At 39.1% G+C, this 22,971-nt stretch overlaps 1 protein-coding gene and 1 non-coding gene across 3 annotated transcripts in view; one reads left to right on the top strand and one right to left on the bottom strand.

The window, feature by feature from the left end:
- Positions 1 to 21,433, top strand: part of LOC148870881 (ABC transporter G family member 3-like) — a 30,463-nt gene extending 9,030 nt beyond the window's left edge. For both annotated transcript variants that reach the window (XM_088973814.1, XM_088973813.1), the window contains exons 4-12: positions 618 to 904; positions 1,336 to 1,507; positions 1,685 to 1,798; positions 11,183 to 11,308; positions 12,434 to 12,625; positions 15,681 to 15,767; positions 17,079 to 17,351; positions 20,606 to 20,713; positions 21,085 to 21,433. In XM_088973814.1, coding sequence (XP_088829940.1) covers positions 618 to 904; positions 1,336 to 1,507; positions 1,685 to 1,798; positions 11,183 to 11,308; positions 12,434 to 12,625; positions 15,681 to 15,767; positions 17,079 to 17,351; positions 20,606 to 20,713; positions 21,085 to 21,342 — 1,617 coding nt within the window. In that variant the 3' untranslated portion in view covers positions 21,343 to 21,433. The remainder of the gene's footprint in view (positions 1 to 617; positions 905 to 1,335; positions 1,508 to 1,684; positions 1,799 to 11,182; positions 11,309 to 12,433; positions 12,626 to 15,680; positions 15,768 to 17,078; positions 17,352 to 20,605; positions 20,714 to 21,084) is intronic.
- On the bottom strand, positions 10,228 to 10,333 carry LOC148870882 (U6 spliceosomal RNA). Its single transcript, XR_016108512.1, has one exon. It is a non-coding gene; the product is annotated as a U6 spliceosomal RNA (small nuclear RNA).
- Positions 21,434 to 22,971: the final 1,538 nt, after the last annotated feature.

Below are 22,971 nucleotides of genomic sequence, written 5' to 3'. Positions count from 1 at the left end.
ATTAACCAAAATTTCTGTAACAAAGTAAAAAGTTCAGATGAACTAGTCCAGCTTGCTGTGAGCAAACTGATCTCATGGTTATCTGTAGTCCCTGAGTTCAAACATCAGAATGTGTTCCAGATGCTTTACTCTCAGTCTGTGTGGAATTTGTTTCTTTCCTGGTGAGGACCGTGAGGTTCACCGGGAAGAAAGTCTTTAGAAGGGGGCCAAAAGATTGGGCTGGGCGCCCTGTTTATTATTTATAATGGGGGACAGGTTAAAACAATAAAAGAAGATAAAATTACAGAGGTGCCCCTGGCGGCATAGCCTAATATAAGATCTAATAATTACAGCACCCCAGCAACATATTCCAACAAGGATAAAACAAATAATAACAATAATAATAGCAATAGTATTATATTATCATAATAATCCGTGGTATTGGCTGTATGTGGCACTGGATTGTAATCTCTTCTGTAGTTCTGTTCATAGTACAATTATACAATATATTACTTTTTCAAGAAAAATACCATTACATTAATTATCTTTTTAATTATTAATTAGTTTATGTTTTTTAATAAAAGGAGGATTGTTACAGGGGCAGAGGTGTTCACATGGAATCTCTTTTCGATTTGTAGGGTTATGTGGAGAGGAAAACCACACTGATTGGATCTCTAACTGTCCGTGAGATGTTATACTACTCAGCGCTTCTCCAACTTCCTGGATGCTTCTCCCAGAAAAAGAGTGTCGTAGAGGATGCAATTATTGCTATGTCTTTGGGTGATTATGCAAATAAACTGATTGGTGGCCACTGCTATATGAAGGGCCTCCCTAGTGGTGAGAGAAGGCGTGTCAGCATTGCCAGGGAGCTTGTGATGAGACCACAGATCTTATTTATAGATGAACCTCTTTATCATCTTGACAGGTTTCATCAACTTTCTTACCCATGTAAATGTTTGTTTAGTTAGACTCTGTCAAGGAAATTGAAGGATCATCTGGTAGATGATAGTTTGTGAAGGGTAGGACCTATAATTTGATCTAAATGTAGGTTACCATTGGCAATCTAATGTAATTTGTCACCTCTTTTTTATTTATGTATTTTTCTTTTCATTTCCATGGAATCTTCCTCTTATTTTCCATTTAAATCCTGGACTGGTCCAGCTGAGTTAGTGAGTTTGTTTGAGAGTCCCATCCCTTGCATATTTGCCATGCCTAATACTGATTGTTGCTATACAATGTCACCATCTGGAGGATGTGGTTGTTGGTTGTCCACATTCTATCTATAATAGTAAAGTGGTATATATTTGCCTTTTCGGTTATCATTTTTAGTTTAACTATAATATTTCTTACATGCAGTGTGTCTGCACTTCTGTTGATGGTAACTTTGAAGAAACTTGCAAGCACGGGCTGCACACTTATTTTCACTATGTATCAAAGCAGCACAGAAGTATTTGGCCTATTTGATCGGATTTGTCTGCTTTCAAATGGAAATACACTGTTTTTTGGAGAAACACTAGCATGTTTGCAGGTAACTTTATGTTGATCTGATACATTGCCTTTTATCTCAGATTTGCACTTCCTTGCATTTGGTTTCATTTTTTGAGTTCTTGTTTTATGATGTCCTTTGGGGGACCCCAACAGATCGCCTGTTAATTTTTTATTTGTGTTTGGAAGAAACAAACTTGTTACCATTTTGTTCATGCAGCACTTCTCAAATGCTGGATTTCCTTGCCCAATAATGCAAAGCCCCTCTGATCACTTTCTACGTGCTATAAATACAGATTTTGACAGGATTATAGCCATGTGCAAAAATTGGCAGGTACTTGTTTGCTTATTTATTTATTATTTCCGGTGGAATTCTAGGTTTAGTCTTTGCATTTATCACTTCTTTCTAGAATAGATGAGGAAAAAAATATGAACAATGGCACTGCACAGTTAAGCTAATCTGATTCAGTTGATTCCTGTCTTGGAAATTCTCCTAGGTAGGAGCTATGGAACTATGCTTCTGATCTATTTGTTTATCTGAAAACCCGTTTTTTTTTCAGCATTATCTGAAAAATCTGTTTGTGTAAAATTTCTGCTTTTATGCTATTTATGCCATAATTATGGGTCTATAAAACTCTTGATGCCTACATCATGCCAACAGTTATGGTTGAACAAATGTTTTTCAAATCAATATGGATGTTGAACTGCTGGAGCTGTCACTTCGTGGTTCAATAGTTCAACTGTAAACTATCTAGTTTATAATCCTTAAACTGTGCTATAGCTTTGAGTAGAAATCTGCAGAAATAAAAAACTGTAGAAAAAGATGAAGAAAAGAAGAGATTTTGTGAGAAGAGAGAAGAAGAAGAGAAAGAATAGAGAAAATAATGAGAGAGAAATCAGATCTGGCCGCCCTCTCCCATTGGTATTTATACTTTAATTAAAAAATAAGTACAATGACTAATATGCCCTTATAGGGTGACTAACACATAAAACTGCATAAAAAATTTAAAAACATCACTCCAAATGGTCCCAACTGTGTTGTGGTCACCACTTCCTATCTAAACAAATAATAAACAAAAACAACAAATCTGCACAAAATCCTCAACATTCCCCATCAAGTTGGGAGTAAATGCCACACATTGCCAAACTTGCGTAGGTTATGTTCAAGCTTGTTGTTTGTCACCCCTTTGGTGAAGACATCAGCTAATTGTAAGTTAGAGGAGATATAAGGCAATCGGACTTCTCCGGTTGTCACCCTTTCTCTTATGAAGTACCTATCAACCTCAATGTGTTTTATCCTGTCATGCTGAACTGGATTGTGAGCAATATTGGTTGCAGCTTGGTTGTCACAATATAACATCATGGGCTCCTCTGCATCTATCCCAATCTCACTTAGCAAGGATCTAACCCAAAGTAATTCTGAAAAACCGTGGGCCATACATCTATATTCGGCCTTGTTAAAGTTCAGCCTGCCCTAGAAATCTGTTTTGTTTGTTAGCTGTAAAGTAAACAGCAAGAAGGAAGAGAAGAAAGAAGAAGGAAGAAAGAGGAAGGAGAAGAGAAAAGGTTTGGTTCGAAAATTAGGAAAAAATCAACCTAGTTTCGGCCAGACCTGTTATTATATTATTAATGTGACTGGAAAAGACATAAGTACCCTTATTTAAGTAAGAGGCACTTGAACTAACATAATAGTACATATCAGCACTCTCAACAGGTACAAAGACCGAAATACCCCTTCACTAACAGGCCTCTACACTTGACCTAGCGACTTCTGATTGCTTTTTACTCTTTCATGAAACCAGATTTCTTCCTACAAAGGTGCATACCCTTGATGTGGATCTCCTGTCATATAAACAACCTGTTCAATTTGCATTATTTTAGGAATTAGGACTCCAGTTTCAAATTCTCATGATCTGAGAATAGAATTCCTCTGCCCGGATGCTTCTTTAGGTATGCAAGTATCCTGTCAATGGCTTCCTGTTAGAAACTTGCCTAACTCAGGGCTCTTTGAGGGGACAACTTCCTGAATTCTTGGAAAGAGACAGAGAGAGAGAGTTTAATGCTGAAAGAATCAATGTCTTATTCCTCTTCTGCTCTACTACTTATACTGTTTTACAATCTTGATTGTCTTTCTGTTACAACTGTTGCAAGTGGATGGTTAGTTGTGCTGATGTGGCCTCCTCTTGTAAAATTGATTAATTGCTTTTTGTTGATTTGTTCTAGCAGTCTTAACAACCCCCCTTTCCTTTAGAGCGGCCTTGCCCTCAAGGTCTAACGTGGGAAAATTTGATTGTAGATCTAAGTAGGATTCCCAGGTTGCATCCTCTTCCGGAAGGTTAGACCAAACAATTGATGCCTCTGGTATGACTCTGCCACCCCGACGCACCCATCTGAACTCAATGATGCGGGCTGGCTCAGTCTACACTTGTCCTTCTTCTGAAAATGCGGGAAGGGTCACACTTGTAATGACTCCTGACTTCGGCCCTTCTTCAGTAAGGAGATATGGAATACAGGGTGCAGTTTTGATGTTGCCAGAAGGTCCAGCTTGTAGGCCACTGATCCTATTCTCTCCAGGATTTTAAATTGTCCAAAATAGTGCGAGCTAAGTTTGTTCCACTGTCAGCTTGCAACTGAAATCTGTCTAAAAGGTTGTAATATGAGAAACACCCAATCACCTACTTCATATTGGACATTCTTGTGGTGTTTATCATAGGTGTGCTTCATCGATTGCTGTGCCTGTAAGAGATGTTGTCTCAGTTCCCTTAGCACCTCATCTCGTTGCGTTAGCTGTTCTTCAATGGCCACTACTGTGGTGGTTCCTTTTTCATAAGGAAGTAGAGGGGGAGGGTCCCAACCATATAAAGCTCTGAAGGGTGTCATCCTCGCGGCACTATGGAAAGTGGTGTTGTACCACCATTTGGCCCAGTGGATCCACTTCACCCATTGTCTTGGTCGATCTCCCACGAAGCACCTCAGATATGTTTCAAGACTCTTGTTAACTGCCTCTGTCTATCCATCAGATTGGGGGTGGTAGCTAGTTGACTTGAACAGTTTAACCCCGTGTAGGCGGAAAAGATCAGCCTAGAAACAACTCATAAAAATAGGGTCCCTGTCTGATACAATTGAGCTGGGGAGCCCGTGTAGGCGCACAATTTTCCGGAGGAACAATTCAGCAACTGTGGCTGCTGTAAATGGGTGTGATAGAGGTAGGAAATGACTGTATTTCGTCAGTCTATCCACTACCACAAAAAAAAAACTGTTTTGCCAGTAGAAACGGGCAATCCCGTGATGAAATCCATTGATATATCATCCTAGACTTGGGTTGTTATTGGGAGTGGTTGCAAGAGGCCTGCTGGTGTTGTAGTGGCCGACTTGTTTTGTTGGCATACTGCACACCTGGCTATGAAGTTCTAGATAGATGTACGCATAACTTTCCAATGGAATTGTGTGGCGATGTGCTTTTGTGTTCGTAGGATGTCGGAGTGGCCACCTGTGGGCGAGGCATGGAATAATTCCAGGAACTTCCTGAGATGAGCAGAAGCTGCCGGAATTTCCAGGCGTCCTTTGAAGAAGAGTAGATCATTCTTAATGGTGTACCTGAGGTGTAGTGAGCGATTTGCCAATACTTGGGCCTTCAACTACTGTAACTCCTTATGGGATTGGGCTTCTTTTCGTAGTAGATCCAGGAGTGGAGAAGTTGGGGAAGATACTAGTAACTTAAATGATTGTGGGTGCCGTGAGAGGGCGTCCGCCACCCGGTTAGCAGCCCCTGCTTTGTATTTAATTTTGTAGTCGTACCCCAGTAGCTTGGATATCCAGCGTTGTTGTTCCGGGGATAGAACTGATTGATCCAATAAGAACTTCAGACTTTGATGGTCAGTCCGAATTATGAACCGTCTACCAAGCAAGTAGGATCGCCAACGTTGGACTGCTAAGACCATTGCTATTAATTCTCGTTCATAAACTGATTTGGCCCACTTTTGTGATGTTAAGGCCTTGCTAAAAAAGGCTAGTGGTCGCCCCTCTTGCATGAGAACAGCCCCAACACCTTGACCAAAGGCATCACACTCAATGATGAAGTCTTGTGAAATCGGGCAGTGCTAATGTTGGAGGGCTCGCAACTACCTGTCTCAATTGCTCAAAAGCTTGTTGGGCCTGGGTTGACCAGTTAAAAGCGTCTTGTTTCAGCAATTGGGTCAATGGAGTAGCTATTAGGCCGTAGTTTTTGATGAAGCGACGGTAGTAGCCCGACAGGCCCAAGAAGGCCCTCAATTCTTTCACACATTGGGGTTGCGGCCAGCCCATTATACTGGAGATTTTATTTGGGTCAGCCGCTACAGTCCCCTTCTCTACAACATGTCCCAAGTAGTGAACTTGGTTTTGTCCAAAGGAGCACTTGGACTCTTTAGCGAACAGCTGGTGGGCCTCAAGTGTTGCAAGGGTGACCTATAGATGATTCAGATGTTCCTCCCAATTAGGGATATAAACCAATATGTCATCAAAAGAAACAAGGATGAACTTACGTAAATATGGCTGGAATATGTCATTCATTAATGCTTGAAATGTGGCTGGAGCATTGGTCAACCCAAATGGCATGACCAGGAACTCATAGTGGCCATCATGTGTCCTGATAGCCGTTTTGTGAACATCCTCCCTATGTACCCTTATTTGATGATACCCAGCTCGTAAATCTAGTTTTGAGAATATGGTGGATTGATTGAGTTCATCAAGCAACTCATCAATGACTGGTATCGGAAATCGGTCTTTAATGGTGATGTTGTGTTAAGGGCTTTGTAATCAATACAAAACCGCCACGTCCCATCCTTTTTTTTTTTTTTTCCTAATAATACTGGTGAAGAGAATGGGCTGTGACTGGGCTATATTATCCCTTGCTTAAGCATATCTTGAACTTGCTTCTCGATTTCAGATTTTTGAAAGTAAGGGTATCGGTAGGGTCTTACACTGGTCGGGGCTGATCCTGGCATGAAGGGGATGTGGTGGTCATGCTCCCGACATGGTGGCAGTCCTTGGGGTTCTTTGAACACGTTGCCATAGTGCTGAAGGAGTTGTTGTAGGCGGTTTTGGAAGTCTCTAGGCCCATCTGGGCTGCTGTTAGCTAAAGATGGCCTGGTCCAATTTGAGTCCATGTGCATGAATATGGGTTGATTTGGATCTCCTCTTTGCTTTGTTAGTGTTGCAAGACTGATGGGCCTTGGACCCTTGCATGTTTGCCCTTGTAGATGGACTGTAGAGTTCCCTGATGTGAAGTCCATGGTGAGACAGGCCCAGTCACAGACCACGGGTCCTAGCTGTCTTAACCATTGAATGCCTAGCACCACGTCTGCTCCACTGAGATGGAGAGGATATAGGTCCAACACAAACTGGTGACCCTGAACCTTTAGTGGTAGGCCCATGCAAATGCTATTGCAAGATAGGCTATTACCGTTGGCCACATGAACCGTAAAGGCCGTTGTTGGTTGAACCGGAAGTCCCATTTTATCCACCAAAACTTGAGCTATGAAGTTAAGGGAGCTACCACTGCCTATGAGGATTGACACTTGGTATCCTTGGATTAGCGCTGCAACTCTCATTGTTTGAGGGGACGCAAGTCCCGTTAGGGCTTGTAGAGATATTTCAGGCGTGCCATTGGATTGTATTTCCCACCCTGGGTTAGATTCTCCGCAACCGGTGAGGTCGTCTTCCCCTTCGGCATTTGTTTAGAGGAGAAATGCTTGTTGTTTCTTGCAGCTATGGCCCGACCCAAATTTCTCTTCCCAATTGTAATAGAGACCTTTATCTTTGCATGCTTGCATCTCTGCCCAGGTCAGCCGTTTGAAAGGAACCAGTGGGCCTGGGCCCAGTACTCCTTCCTCCTTGTCTGGTGCTATCGTCCTTTCTTGCTCCTGGACCCCATGGCCATTGCACATTTCTTGCTCGACTGAACTTATCCTCATACAATCTTGTTAGCGCTGCCACATTGATGACCGAAATGGGCTGCATCGCTTTCACTTCTAATCATAGTTCTTCTTTTAGGCCGCCAACGAAGCTTCCCACCAATGCCTTCTCCGTCCACCCTTGGACTCTCATGGCCAGCCTTTCGAACTCCATCTGGTAATCCTTTACTGATCCCACCTGCCGTAGCTTTGCCAAATTTTCATCAAGATCTTTGAACTAGACAATCCAAAACGGACAGTCATGGTGCCCGTGAAGTCTACCCAAGTTTGCCGAGGGTGCCCCTTCGGTACCATTGAAACCAAAGGATAGCTTCCCCTTCAAGATGCGCAGAAGCTAGAGCTACCTATCTTGCCTAGGTGTTTCATGGTAATCGAAATACCGTTCGACTCTAAGAATCCCGAGTTGGGTTGCCGCCTGAGAAGATGGGAAAATCGATTTTGGCTACTCTCGTTGCCGCCCCTGTTCTGCGGTTGTTTTCATAGCTGCGCTCTTCTTGGCTTCCTCTATCGTTGTTCGTTGCCCCCCTACTCCAGTCAAAGGAGGAAAGCAATGAAACCTTCCTTCATTTCTTTGAGATCTGAAGACATTTGATGGATCTCTACCTCCATCTGATCCACTTGGGTGTCTACTGACGTGTTTCTTGTGTTGGTCATGCTGGCTCTGATACCAATTTGTTAGGAACCTGCCTAACTCAGGGCTCTTCGAGGGGCCAACCTACTGAATTCTTGGAGAGAGAGAGAGAGTTTAATGCTGAAAGAATCAATGTCTTATTCCTCTTCTGCTCTACTACTTGTACTGTTTTACAATCTTGATTGTCTTTCTGTTACAGCTGTTGCAAGTGGATGGTTGTGTTGACGTGGCCTCGTCTTGTAAAACTGATTAACTGCTTTCTGTTGGTCTGTTCCAGCAGTCTTAACACTTTCTAGTGTTGAACCCAAGGAGCATGCATAATTGACTCACAACACTAATAACATAGGAGATGTTTGCGCATGTCATACATAAATATAGTAGCTGACCTACTATCCTTTGATATCTCCCAATATCCTTAACCAACTCACCATCCAAAGCATTAATTCTGTGGTTCGGCCTTCGGGTCAATAGGAATATCAATTGGTTTCACTCCTAGATTCCTAGTTTCCTGCAGCAGGTTCAACACATACTTCCTTTGAGGGATGAATATGCCATGCTTGGATCTTGCAATCTCAATCCCCAAAAAATATTTTAGTTCACCTAGATCCTTAATCTCAAATTCCTGCTGCAGTGACTTCTTGAGTGCATTAATCTCCTTCAGACCATTCCCAATAACAACTATATCATTCACATACACAACTAGTACTGACTACTGACACAAGTGCTTCTCTCCTCTTAACAAAGAAAGTGTGATCTGATTGGGTTTGTGTGTATCCAAAATGGATTAATGCCCCCTAAACCTATCAAACCATGCCCTAGGTGATTGTTTTAAACCATATAATGACTTTTTTAGGCTGAATGCTTTTCCTTCACCAACATTCTCATAGAAACCGATAGAAGGTCCGTATATACATTCTCTTGCAAGTCATCATTAAGGAATGCATTTTTGACACCAAGCTGGAAGAACGACCATGAATAAGTAGCTGCTAGAGACAAGAGGATCTGAATTGAGCTCATCTTAGCTATTGGTGCAAAGGTCTCTAGATAATCTATACCATAGGTCTGTGTATACCCTTTTGTAATCAACCTTGCCTTGTACCTTTTTATGCTACCATTAGTCATCTACTTCTCACTGAACACTCATCTACATCCAACTGTCTCCTTTTTTGCAGGAAGATCAACTATCCCCCATGCCCAGGTCTTAATCAAAGCCTCCATTTCTTCTATCATAGTTGTTCTCCACTCAGGTTTAGAGAGAGTCTCACTAACATTCCTGGGTATAAACACAGAATCTAGGGAGGAAAGGAAGTCAAAATAGGAAGGTGATAGGGAAGTTGTGAGAGACTAGCAACCCATTACATAAACAGCTATCCAATATTGTATAACAAATGTGCCCAGTACTATGTTGTCTTCAAACCCCCTGCTTAGCTAAACCATCTTATCTCTTTAGCTTTCTCAACCCCAAAAACTGCTGCTAAAAATTCTTCTCTTACTGAATCACCTTGCTCATTGGGCCTGAGAACAAAGCACATATAAAACCACCCTCATCTATAATCACCCCTCCAATTCCTTAGGGGCTTGGATTGCCCACACTACTGCCATCAAAATTCAGTCTCATCCACCCACCCACTAGAGGTGATCAGACCTCTAGGAGCTTTTGTTTCCTAGAGGAAGAGCCAGCTATTGCCCCCCAACTCCTGAAGAAGTCCTCCACTTTGAAGTCTGAAAAGAATTTCAAGGTCTTTACCCAATGCACAACTCTCAAAGTTACAGTTTCTATCACTGTCTCCTTATTCCTTTCCCTCTCCCTAAAAATCCTTGAGCTTCTTTCTTCCCACACTATCCAAATCACTTCTGCCCTTGTACATTTCCACAGGATCCTACCTCTCCTTTTCGTGCTTCTCATAACAAAAGTGCTAAACAACCTTTCCAAACTGGCAGGAGGGTTCCACTTGCAACCTAAAAGAGAAGAAAAAAAACCTTCCCAAACACAGCAAACAAAGGAACAGGAGATTAAGAAATGAAGAGCAGCCTCACCATTCAACTTACATAGAAAGCACTAGTTGGGGAACAAGGACCAATTTAGTCTTTTCTTTTATAGCAGATCAAAGCATTAATGCATCTATGGAATACTTCCCAGCAAAAGGCACTGACTTTTGGTGGAATGGAATGACACCAAAAAGTTTGGACGATTTCATGATTTATGCATGTCATCCTTGCACAAGGGCCATGCTAATCTTCAGAGTTCCAAGGGGAGCTCTCTTCAAGTCCTACAATGGTAGAAATTGGACTCAAAATGCGAGAAACAAGCTCTACTTACTTACTTATATGGTTATCTTTTCTCAGATCTATGAAATGAGGAATACATAGAAAAGTAGACAAAACCATATGCTTTTGTGAACCATCTAACCATATGTGGGTGTGTACATGTCTTCCAGTCTTGTGAACCATCAAACTGTGTGTTTATGCTTGGAGCATTTGGAATGTGCAAAGGGTGGCTTAGAAATGGAAGTTTAGGATCGTGACAGTATCAATACATCCTAAGAGAAGTGAGAAGCCTGACAAGGTCAGTAGGTACGAAGTTTACTTGTGCTTGAAGATCAGCTAACAGTCTTGCTGATAGGTTAGCTAGATAAGAGATTTAAGGTCTCAACTTTACTGAGAGAATGTATCCCCAGAAATCTTATTGGAAATGTAATGTGAAGGGCAAAGATGGTGAGGTGGCTTTGCTAGCCTGTTGTATCACAAGTATGGGTGCAAATTGAATGTGATCAGGTTGAGTTGAGCATTTGTTAAAGTTTAAATGGGCCCAGCACCGGGTCTGTGTAAATTCTTCAAATTGGGTACTCAACTTGCAGTATAAACGGCCCAATCACAAGGGGTGCTTGGCATGAACCTGTAAATGTACAAGTTCTTTTTATATAGTAAAATTATTGGTTTGTTACCAACAAAAAAATGGTCAGTTTGATTTTCAAAACTTTGGTTGATTCTATTATCTTTCTTCTGTTTGGGTTTCACTGCATCTCATATACACCTGAATGACTTGATGCTTTTCCTCCTTTCTTGTGTTTGTGCCTGTGTTTTTCAAAAGATTCGCCTAGATATGTATGACAAAAAGGCAACCATTTTGCAGGATGATCATGGAGATTTTTCATCGGTAAATATGAACACGGCAGTTGCAATACGTACCCTCGAAACAACATATAAATCAAGTGATGCTGCTGCAGTCGAGTCTATGATACTGAGACTTACAGATAAGGTGTGGCTATCACTATTGCAAATGCATATTTCATTACTATTGGGAGGGGGTTGCCAATATGTATGATTTTGCTTTTTTTTTTTTATTGGTTGTGCTTTTCAAAACAAAAACAACTGTCACATCAGCAAAATCATATGGTTGTTTACAAAGTAGGCATGAAATCTTAAGTACTTTTCATATTTTCCTCCAAAGCGAAATGGTTGCATAAGGTTGTCTGTTGTCCAAAATTATTAGAGTTGTAAAGAACTATATATCTTTATTATTGTCTTTTGGGTCTATCTATGGTTGAAGGTTATTCATCTTCATGGGTCAATTGTTGCTTCATTGGTGAGATCAGCCAATGTGATGGCGGATGCCTCAGACAAGCAAGGGGTTAATAGGGGTCAATTGTTTCGGGTTGAGTTGTAACTTGTGTTTTCTGTTTTTATGGTAGAGGTAGCAGCTTGTGCCTCTCCAAGGAATTCTTGTATTGTCATTTTCTTGTGATTAATAAAATTCTACTTATCAAAAAAATGTTACTTCATGGCTCTCTTGCTAGAGGCAGCAATTATAGTAGTCCATGTTAGGGACACAGCTTGGAATTTTGCATCTAGCTGCATTTCTTACAGTGCAAGTAATAGTGTAATTAAGTGGATGCAATGGGATTTCCTTCGAGCATTCTTAAAGGCAAGTTTTATATCCCTTCTCATGAGTTTGTTTAGGGCCCCAAAATCATGTTATCTCCATCCCAAATAAAATTTCTGTATTTGTTGAGGAACACATCTAGCTGTGTTTGTCATAGTGCAAGCAACAATGCAGTTAAGTGAATGAAACAGGAATTCCTTTAAGCACCCTGAAGGGCTTTAAATCCCTTTTCATGAGTTTGTTTATGTCCCCAAAATCTTATTATCTCCATCCCAAATAAAAGTTGTGTATTTGTTGAGGAAAAAGAATATGGATATTACTTATTAACGTTGATGCATTTGATAATTTTATTGCTCGATGTGTTTATAAAAACACAAAACAGAAAGAAATGCCTTTTTATTTTTAGAAAAAGGTAAAGTAGAGAGAATGCATTTTGCATTTTCATGTATATTTTGCTTGTTAGGTATGATGTTATAAATTATTTGCAAATAATTGTTTCAGGAAGGTCCAATTCTCAAAAGCAGGGGAAAGGCTAGTAATGCCACCCGGATAGCAGTTTTGACATGGAGATCATTATTAATTATGTCAAGGGAATGGCAATACTTCTGGCTTCGACTGATTCTCTGCATGCTTCTCACACTCTGTGTTGGAATGATATTTTCTAGCCTGGGGCATTCCTTGTCATCTGTTGTGGTGAGTTGTTTTTTATTTTTAATTTAACATCTTAATTGCATTGCGTTTAGATTAACTTTTTCATCTGTTTGGGTGCATATTCTGAAAATATTAAATGTATCATAAATAATGGAGAATGCTATAAGATTATTTCCGTTTTTATAAACTTGTCAAAAATAATAATAAAGCAGTTATACTAAAAATTTTATATGTATGTATACATGTATGGATACATACATAAATAGAGTTTACCACTTTGTAGAAGCCTAAGATAATATAATCAAGTTCAATTTGAAAGTCAACTAATTCACATGTAATGGATCTTTAATATGGTGGAATTTTTTTTTTTTTTTATGAATAACAGAAACTGATTTATCAGAATAATAAAGAGAGTATACAAAGGGGACAAAGGGAGAGATAAAAACTCTAACTCTCCCAAACACAGACCATAGTTACAATACAGCCCAAAATAAACAATGCCTTCCCACCCCCTGCCTTGCTAGTGTATTAACAAATGAATTAGCATTCTTTTTCACCCATTGCACATTGATTTCCTTTCCTTGAGACAACTATTTACTCCTCTTCCTTCTGCAACCACTCAATAATTAACTTTGAGTCCCCCTCAATAACTAGCTTCTGGATATTCAACTTTCTAGCTCTTTGAAGACCTTCCAGCATAGCCATGATTTCAGCCCTCAAAGAATCACCAACACCAATCAATCCCGAGTAGACAACAATGGTTATTCCTTCTTCATTTCTAAAAACTCCCCCAATGCCTGAGGGACCAAGATTTCCTTCACTACTCCCATCAAAATTCAGTTTAATAAAACCACATGGAGGAGGGGACCAAGTTGGCCTATCCACAACCTTACTAGGAGCTGAGTCAACAACTATCTTCCAATTCCTCACCAAATCATCTGTATGGACTCCCTCAAAAAGATCAAGAGACTCACCCAATGGATCATCCTAATTGTAATGACCTCAATTAGGGCATCCCTACTTCTCTCCTTATCAAGAAAGATCCTCTAAGTCCTTTCTTCCCATGCTATTCAGCACACAACCACCCTCGTACATCTCCATAAAGATCTTCCCCTCTTCATCGGCCATGTAACAAAGGTAGATACAAACAAAGAGAGAAACCAGTTCCAAAATGAAGAAATAAAAGGGAAGGAGATTAATAAGTGGTAGCAAGACTCACATCACTCATCATCAGCCTTACAAAGAGAGCATCGGTTAAGGGATAAGCACCAATTTGTTCTTTTTCTTTAAAGTAGATCATAGGTATTAATTTTCTCTAAAAAGGCTTCCCAACAAAAAGCACCTACATGAGGTGGGATAGGCTTGCTCCAAACCTCCCCAATAGGAAAAAGCATCCCCAGAGTATCCCTTGGCTAAACTAAGATCGAGAAGAAAGAGGCACAAGAAAATGAACCGGAAGAGACAAAAAATACTCGTTTCCGATTCACAAAGCCCTCTCTTGAAACCCAATTCCTAGTCAAAACCAGATTGTGAATTAGAGGGCACAATGGAAGAAGAGATAGGTTCATCCCTAAGATTGGAAATGGCATAGAGAAAGGGAAGTTGCTCCTTCAAAGGAGAATTATCCAACCACACATGATCTCGGAATTTGACACAATTTCTAGAACAAGGATTTTACCTAACAAATGGCAGGAAGGGTAGTAAAATTTCATGGATGGACTTCCAGGGAGAAGCTCTAGAAGCCTTAGCCAAAATCCAGGAATCCCAGCCCATGTATACTGATGATAACTTTTGTCTACAACTTGTCTCTATCCATGGTTTATCTCCATAACCATTTTCCTAACAAAGCAACATTCCTCTCTTGGATGTTCCCTAACCCTAATCCACTAAACTTCTTGCTTTTTCTAACCACTTCCCACTTTATTGTCCTCCTCACCTAGCTCCTAAAGAAAGTCTCCCATCAATTTTTCTGCTAACCCCTTCAAGAATCCTAAACACCGACAGAAAATAAACCAACAAATTGGCAAGTGTAATACCTAATAAGTGTAATTCTTCACCTTAGAGATAGATAGCTCCTCTTCCATGATGCCAACTTCTTTATGAACCTTTCAACCACAAGATTCCAAAAATTACTTGTTCTTCGGTTATCCTCCAACAATAACTCCAAATAGGTTAACAACTACTAGGCCACCTCACAACCCAAAACCTAAGCACTTTCAGCAATCTCTCTCACATCCAAATTTAAACCCACATGGGAGCTTTTATCAAAATTAATTTTCATATTAGATATCTGTTCAAAATCTTGAACCCAACATCTTTAAATTCCCTACCCACCTAAGATTACCCGCCGTCACAAAACAAAATAGTATCATCATCATCAAAAACTTGAACTAACATCTTCAAATTCCTACTTACCCTCCAACCCCTCACCAAATTCCTGTTATCAGCTCTAGCCACAAGTCTTCCAAACACATCAATAATCAGTGTGAAAAGGAAAGGCAAAAGGAGATCCCCTTGTCTAAGATCTCTTGCCATTGGATAGTGATCGACCACAGGTCCATTCACCAAAATCGAATAATGATAAGTCTTCATGCACCCTGGGATCCATTTACACCATCTATCACCAAACCCAAAACTCCTCAACACCTCAAGCAAGAAATCCCAATCAACCAAATCATAAGCCTTTTCCAGACTGAACACACGACATCCTTGATTACATTCAACTCAAACCTTCTCCTCTAAGACTCTAACCACTCCTTAGAGTCCTCTAAACTAGACCACTCCAGACTCTCAATCTATATGATGGAAAATAAACTCAATGTGATTTTGGGGAGCTCTTAAAACAACCTAAATAGATCATGGTTTTAAAAATAGCCCCTTGAAAAAAAAAAAAAAGAAATGAACATTGTTTACTTGGTTGATTGGGATATCACTCGATCATTTTTCTGGGCAGTGTTGTTATATAGATTACTTGGGGCCCAATACCCTATGTTAGGGGATGCCAGTTATGTCTTAATTTACCATTTCAAATAAAAAATATTTTATTTGTATCATGCAGGCTAGAATAATCTTTGTTATATGTTTCATATGATTGCAGGTGAGAGTTGCAGCAATATTTGTTTTTGTATCATTCACTTCCTTGCTAAGCATTGCTGGATTACCTGCTCATCTAACAGAAATCAAGGTAAATCACGGTTTCCATGTTTTTCCTTGCCTTTTATTCTTTTTTATATGCCCATTTTACTGATTTCAATGATGAGAAATTGAGAATAAGCTTGTAAGTCATGTATAATTAGGGCTTCCTTAATAAAATTTTTTAGATCTTAAGTTATGGTTTAGGATTAGTTTCCTTATAAATAGATGTTATTACAAATTGACAACATTATAAATAAGTTTTCATTTTTTAACATTGAATGAAATTTTAGATTGCTCTTGAGATCTCTCTCAGTAATGATACCAATTTTGTTATCCCTGTATTGCAGCTAAAAGGATCAAACCTTGCCACCTAGAAAGCCCCAATAGAATAAAATGAGGCAACTGGTTGTCTCGTGACCAGCAAAACAGACCATTTCTAACCAACAAGGAAACTCAGTAGCTGCAGATATAGGAACCCAAGCAAAGGAAGGATTGAGTTTGGAACTGAGAAACCTCAACTCCCTAATTTGATGGGCATTGCCCCCCCTCCCCCAAGGCCGTCTGATCTTGCATAGCATGGTTGTATTGTGCTCTAGTGTCCAGTTGTCCACATCAATGTCTTGCTGGAATATGGAGCTCCCAGTATAAGCAAATAGATCAAATCTTGCGGACAGATAAACTTATGAGCTAGCTGCTGCTGTAGGATCCCAAATAAAGAGGGGTTCAGTGCGGAAACTAAGAAGTCCCTAATCTGATGCATTATCCTTCAAAAAGCCACCTGGGTCCATATCAACGTCTTACTGAAATATTTTGTTTGTCATCTAAGATAATCAAGTGTGTTTATTATCTTTGAAGTATCATAGTTAAATCAAACCAATTACTTTATAAACAATTAAGGTGCAATTATGACTTTGTTATGTCATAATTGTGGACAATATATTTGAAAAATACTAGGAAAATGACCAATATGCATTTCACAAATAAAATGGAAATAAAGTGCATGCTGAAAGAACGGTATTTAACAAGAAACACAGTTTCTCTGGTATGAACCTTACTTCAGTGCAAGTTAATGGAGATAGATTGTAAACCTGATTTTTACAGGTAGCAAAATATTCACTAGCAAATTACATCACTTTCTTTTTAAATTTTGTCATAGAAAAAGCCCACCCGACTTTTTGAATGGAGAAAACTGCTTACCAAGATCTTGATCATTTCTTTCTTGTAAAAGGAGAATACTTTTATTTCTGTACTGATTTGTTTTGACTGATGCAGTTATGCAGATATTTGCAACATGGGGTTTAATCTTTGCTTATATGTAAAATCTTTAATTTTATGATTTTTCTGCTACTTTTCCTTCCAGATCTACATACATGAAGAGGCAAACCAGCATTCAGGAGCATTTGTTTTCCTAATTGGGCACCTTCTTTCTAGCATGCCATTCCTGTTCCTCATATCAGTCTCTTCAAGTCTTGTCTTCTACTTCCTCGTAGGACTACGGGACGATTTCAGCCTGTTGATGTATTTTATACTGAATTTCTTCATGTGTCTATTAGTAAATGAGGGACTCATGCTGCTTGTTGCTTCTATTTGGCAAGAGCTTTTCCAGAGCATTTTGACTTTGTTGTTCATACATGTAAGTGTCACTCACTGTTCATGACAGCTTCCTTTTTAACTTGGAATTGTTTTTTTGAATTTGACTTGGAATATTTTTTTGAATTTAACTTGGAATAATTTTTTTTTTTAATTTATTAATGATAAAGTAGAAAGGATTGTGCATGGTATAGAAATACAGAAGTGTACAATCGGTCGGTTCAGTTTGGTTTGGTTAGAACCGAGGACCTAACCGACTATTCAGTTTGACCATTTTCTCCAACCGAACCGAACCGAACTAGAGTTCAGAACCGACTATACGGTTTGACCATTAATATGTGTTATTAATTAAAAGTTAAAATGGCCCCAAAACCCAATGGTTTTAATTAATTGACTATTATTATTAATTAAAAGTTAGAATGCCCCAAAGCCTAGTGGTTTTAATTAATTAGCTATTATTAATTAAAAGCTATGCCCAAAGCCCTATACCAATGGAGAATTGGAGAGTTGAACATTTTTCAAAAACAATTAATAATTAATGAACAATTAATGATTAGTCTAGGTTTTAATTAACAATTATTAATTAAAAGTTATTCACAAACAATTAAAGCCCAATGGGAAATTGCCAAATTGGTCATTGGGAAATATAATAATTAATTAGAATAAAGTGTTAAATAGATCGCATTAAATATTTAATATACTTCATTAAATAAACACTAATTTGGTTTTTGATTCAGTTCGGTTGAAAATCTCAACCAAACCGAATCGAAACTGAAAACTGTTTTTTAAAAACAAAAACCGAACTGAGCCGATATCCAAGTTAACCGAACTGAACTTGCTTGTTCAGTTTGGTTCGGTTCGTTATTCAGTTTATCAACTGAATTTGAACACCCCTAACAATAAGTTAGTGAGAGATGTAATCTCTTTATCTCTCCCCACAACAAATCCCCTCACTTACAAGTTACAACTGTGCCCAAAATAAATTCTCTCTCCCTACCCTTTGTTTGGCTAAAGTATCAGCCAAGGAATTAGCACATCACTTAATACAATTGAAGGGGACTTCCATTACCTCTTGTGAACCATCTGAACTTCTTCTTTTCACTGCTGTAATTCCATAGCTTCAATTACTCACTTTGTATCCAGCTCACTACCAATTTAGAATAATAACCAAATTCCTAATGTTCAATTCTTTCATCCTTTTTACACCTTCCATCAAGGCGAATACTTCTGCTCTAAGAGAGTCTCCCTCCCCAGCCGGTCCTAAGTATAGAGCAATTATATTGCCCTTCTCATCTCTAAAGACACCACCAATACTTGAGATTCCTGGGTTTCCCATGTTACTGCCATCAAAGTTAAGTTTGATGGACCCTCTTTCCGATGGAGACCATTGGTAATTGGAGACAGTCTTAGTTGAGAAAGATTCAGCCACTTCCTTCTGCTTTCTAAGTATATCATTTTCACCCATTGACACATTTGAAAAAGTGTCCAAGGAGTTTACCAATGTGCCGCTCTAATCATTATTGTTTCCATTACGTCTTCCTTGCTTCTCTCTTCTAGAAAAAATTCTAAATTTCCTTTCTTCCCAAATTGTTGAAATTGTTGCTTCTCTTGTACATATCCACATGAATCTTCCCCTTTTCTTTGCCCATACAATGGTAGCTGGAGCAAAAAAGGCTTTGAACATCCGCTGGAGGATTCCACTTACACCCAAACACTGAGAAAACCCATTACCAAAGAGAAGCAATGAAAGAACAAGAGATGAGCGGGGTAGGCTGGTAGCAACTCACCATTAGCTTTGTACAAAGTACACCAATGAGGGGATAAGTACCACTTTGGTTGTTTTTCTTTGAAGTAAATCACAAGTAGTAATCTTTTCATGGATAATTTCCTAACAAAAAGCACCAATTCTAGGAGGAATAGGCTTATTCCATTCCTCCTTAATTGGAAAAGAAGGCAAGCTATAGAGAGGTTGAGACAAGGCTTTGAATAAGGAAGCACAAGAAAATGAGCCTGAAGGAGTACAAGTTGAAATTCGATTGTTAGATTTAGACGCATCAATAATGACTTCTTCCAACAGTTGAAGTAGCTTAAGTACATTCTAGAGTTTGGAATCTCTTATGCCCTTCCAACAAAATCCCAATTAAATCCATTGCTTGAGTTTGAAGGAATGAGGAAATTGTTCCTTCAAGAAGGAAGACCCCAACCATACATGTTCCCAAAATTTAATACGATTACCACTAGAAAGATTATATCTTGTAAAAGGAATGAAAAGTGGTAGTACCACATTAATGGCCTTCCAAGGAGAAGCTCAATTTGCCCTAGCCGATGCTCTAGCATCTCATCCATTGTCCAAGAGCCCATGGATACTCTTACCTTTGCAGCTTTGCCCACAATGGTCCCTGTCTTGTGCCATTCTCCACAGCCATTTCCCCTGGAGAGCTAAGTTCCTCCTCTGTATATTGCCTATTCCCAACCCCCTACATTTTTACCTCTACTAACCACTTCCTAACTAATCCTATGATTCCCTTCCCCTAGTTCCCATAAAAAAATCTCTCATTATCTTCTCTATCTTCTTTCTCACACCTACTGGAATCTTAAAAACTGACAAGTGATAAAAAGGTAGGTTGCAAAGGGTTGATCTAATCAAAGTAATTTGGCCACCCAAAGATAAATACCCTTTTAACTTGGAATATAACACGCAGATTGTGCAGTTTTATTTTAATAAATGTGAGCAAGTTATCTTCTTACTAATTAATGTTAACTTGCATGTTGTATCTAATTTAACCTTCAAACAAAGTTGCATTGGATTTTACTGTTGGGTAATTAATGCAAACATGAACTATATTGGTAGTTGGAATTATGTCACATGCTATATATTTTTAGAGCCATGGACAATAAAACTATGATGTATAGTGATATTTTGTTGCCACTTCATGTACACGAAGTGTTGCCAAAAGAGTATGTTGATAAACTTATTGGGAAGTGTTGCCAAACGTAAGTCATCTTTATTCTTAAGAGATAATCTAAAAATTCTGGTCAATAGATCTTAGAGGGAAAAAGGCAAAACAATGGGGGATAAAGAAAACAGAGCAGTGATAATGTTATATTTGCCTCATCCGTACTTTTACAAGCTCGTTAGCTTGATATCTGTTTTCTGTGTATGTTGAAAGACATTGGTTGCATTTGTAGTGGCCCTTGCAGTTACTACATTGTCTTCAACTTTTGGTACTTTTACTAATTCACACTGTTCAACTATTTAACTTTCCTAATCTAACCATTAATTTTTATACTTTTCAGGTGATAATGATGCTTGTAGCAGGATTCTTCAGAATCCGTAGTGCTTTGCCTGGACCAATATGGACCTATCCATTGTCCTACATTGCTTTCCACACATACTCTATCCAGGTGGGTAGATTGTCCTGATCTTTTCCTGTTTTCAGTTCTCAGGATTTAGTATGTCATAAGAGTGGAATTTTGGGCGGGCTTGGGTTGAACATTTGTTCAAATTTGAATGGGCCCAACCCTGGTGCAGTGTAAATTCTTCAACTTGGCTATATTGGGAAAAAAGTATGGAGTAACCACCCTTACGGGTATGTTCAACTTAAGAATCGAAGTTGCAAAAGCCAATCTTTGATCGCAACCAATGGCTTAATGTCAGAGTGAACAGTGAACCATCTGACCTCTGGAAGAATAAAGAACAAAAGAGAAAATACTAGCTAGCTTCTGTCTGAATGAGTCTTCTGATCATTCTTGTTTTATCCATTCTTGAATTGCAGGGGCTTTTGGAGAACGAGTACATTGGAACTTCCTTTGCAGTTGGGCAAGTAAGGACCATTTCTGGCGTCCAGGCTCTTCGTAGTGCCTATGACATTTCCACTGATAGTAATGCTAAATGGGAAAATTTGCTCTACTTGTTTGTGATGGGCATTGCGTACCGTTTTGTTTTGTTTCTTTTGATGTATTTTCGGGCAAGGAAGAACACATCTGCCTGTAAGTTTTATGGATCTGATAGGAACACAACAAAAGCAAGATAAATGCTATTATTATTTGTTACGCCACCTATTTGGATGTGCATCATGTAAATTTGTATGTGATTTGGTTCTCTAGTGGAATTTCTTGCTGCAATAGACGATCATCTAGTGTTTGGATTTTAAAACTTGTGTAGGAAAAATAAAGGGTTTGTAATGCATTTGGCTCAATTTCATTACAGCTAAAAACCCAATCCATTTTGGTTCATGTCTGGACAACACAAAACTACAGTCAGGATTGTTCCGCGCATTTCTCTGGACTCATTAAGCGGAAAACATTTGCAGGATTCAGGTCAGTTCTAGCCTTCTAGGCAACAGTAAGGATAGTGGAACTAATGGGTGTACATTTCTAAATTCTAATAAACATTATAAGCCTTTTAGCCCGTCCCCTGATTATCTTTATTCCAAAAATTTTCCTGAGGATTATGAAACCAAGATGAACAGATTACAGACCCAAGTTGTTGACGCTGTGGCTTCATGAACCAAAGTTCCTTCTGAATTCTGAGTGTCAGATCCTTGATGAACTGGTTCTCAGATGATCTGCCAATTCTCGATGCATTTTCCAGTGCTTTCTTCACATTCTTTATCTCCTTCCAACAATCAACATTTCCGTTTATGAAAGTTTTGATTTTGTCTGCGATTTCTTTCTAGTTGAATTTACTTTTGAAATTCAGCCCGACCGTCCAGATCATCAACTATTAATCTCCGGTTGGTAAATTGATCGGTCAACAAAGGGAGGCACAGCATTGGAACTTCAGCACACTAGATGCTCTCTAGTCTAATGTTGAGTTTCAGCCGCAGTGGGTCAAGAACCCTGTACCCTCCAGTTGCAGGATGCTTCATAACTGAATCTGGTTGCGCCAAGGCACGATCATTCTTCTATCCCCCTTCTCTCTAAACCCTTAATGAAGCGGATTGCCATCCTTTAAGCTTACAAAGCAACGATTTCATGCAGGGAAAACCTATGATGCCGAAAAGATGTGATACCAAGGCTTTGACCAATCACAACCCCCCGTGACTATGAATTTGATGAAATCCCACCTGATTGGTTACTAATTTTATGATGCAGGTTGATTGGTTGTATCTCAGGCCAAAAAGAAGAAGAAGAAGAAGAAGAAGAAGAAGAAGAAGAAGAAAAGAGTTGATACAACTCTCAGAAGGAAGAAGAGAACCAAGAGTTGCATGAAGGGGTTCGACTATGATACTGGAAAGACATGATATCTGAAAAACTTGTGGCATCAACCAGTATTATTAACATGATAACCAATCAGGTGGTATTTATCAAAATTCATGGGTGGGTTTTGATTGGTTAAAGTTCTTATGATATCATGTCTTTCCAGCATCATAGATATGGCCTGATTGTCTGATTCTGCATTCTCCAATTCTCAAGCCTAAACTTTATTGAAGTTTCAACTTCAATAATTCTCCAATTGAATTATGTTTAATTCCTATAAATAGTCTTATCCTCCACCATTCTCATCACACCAATTCAATAATTCTCTTAATATTCTCTCTCTCTCTCTCTATCTCTCTCTCTCTCTCTCTATTCCTATAAATAGTCTTATCCTCACAATTCTCATCACACCAATTCAATAATTCTCTTAATATCCTCTCTCTCTCTCTCTCTCTCTCTCT

Source organism: Nelumbo lutea, chromosome 2 (assembly GCF_056320005.1).
Source record: "Nelumbo lutea isolate HS-2025 chromosome 2, American lotus-T2T, whole genome shotgun sequence".
In the NCBI taxonomy this organism is placed as follows: domain Eukaryota; kingdom Viridiplantae; phylum Streptophyta; class Magnoliopsida; order Proteales; family Nelumbonaceae; genus Nelumbo; species Nelumbo lutea.
The sequence above is the reverse complement of the archived record's forward strand: the minus strand, read 5'-3'. Positions and strand labels throughout refer to the sequence as shown.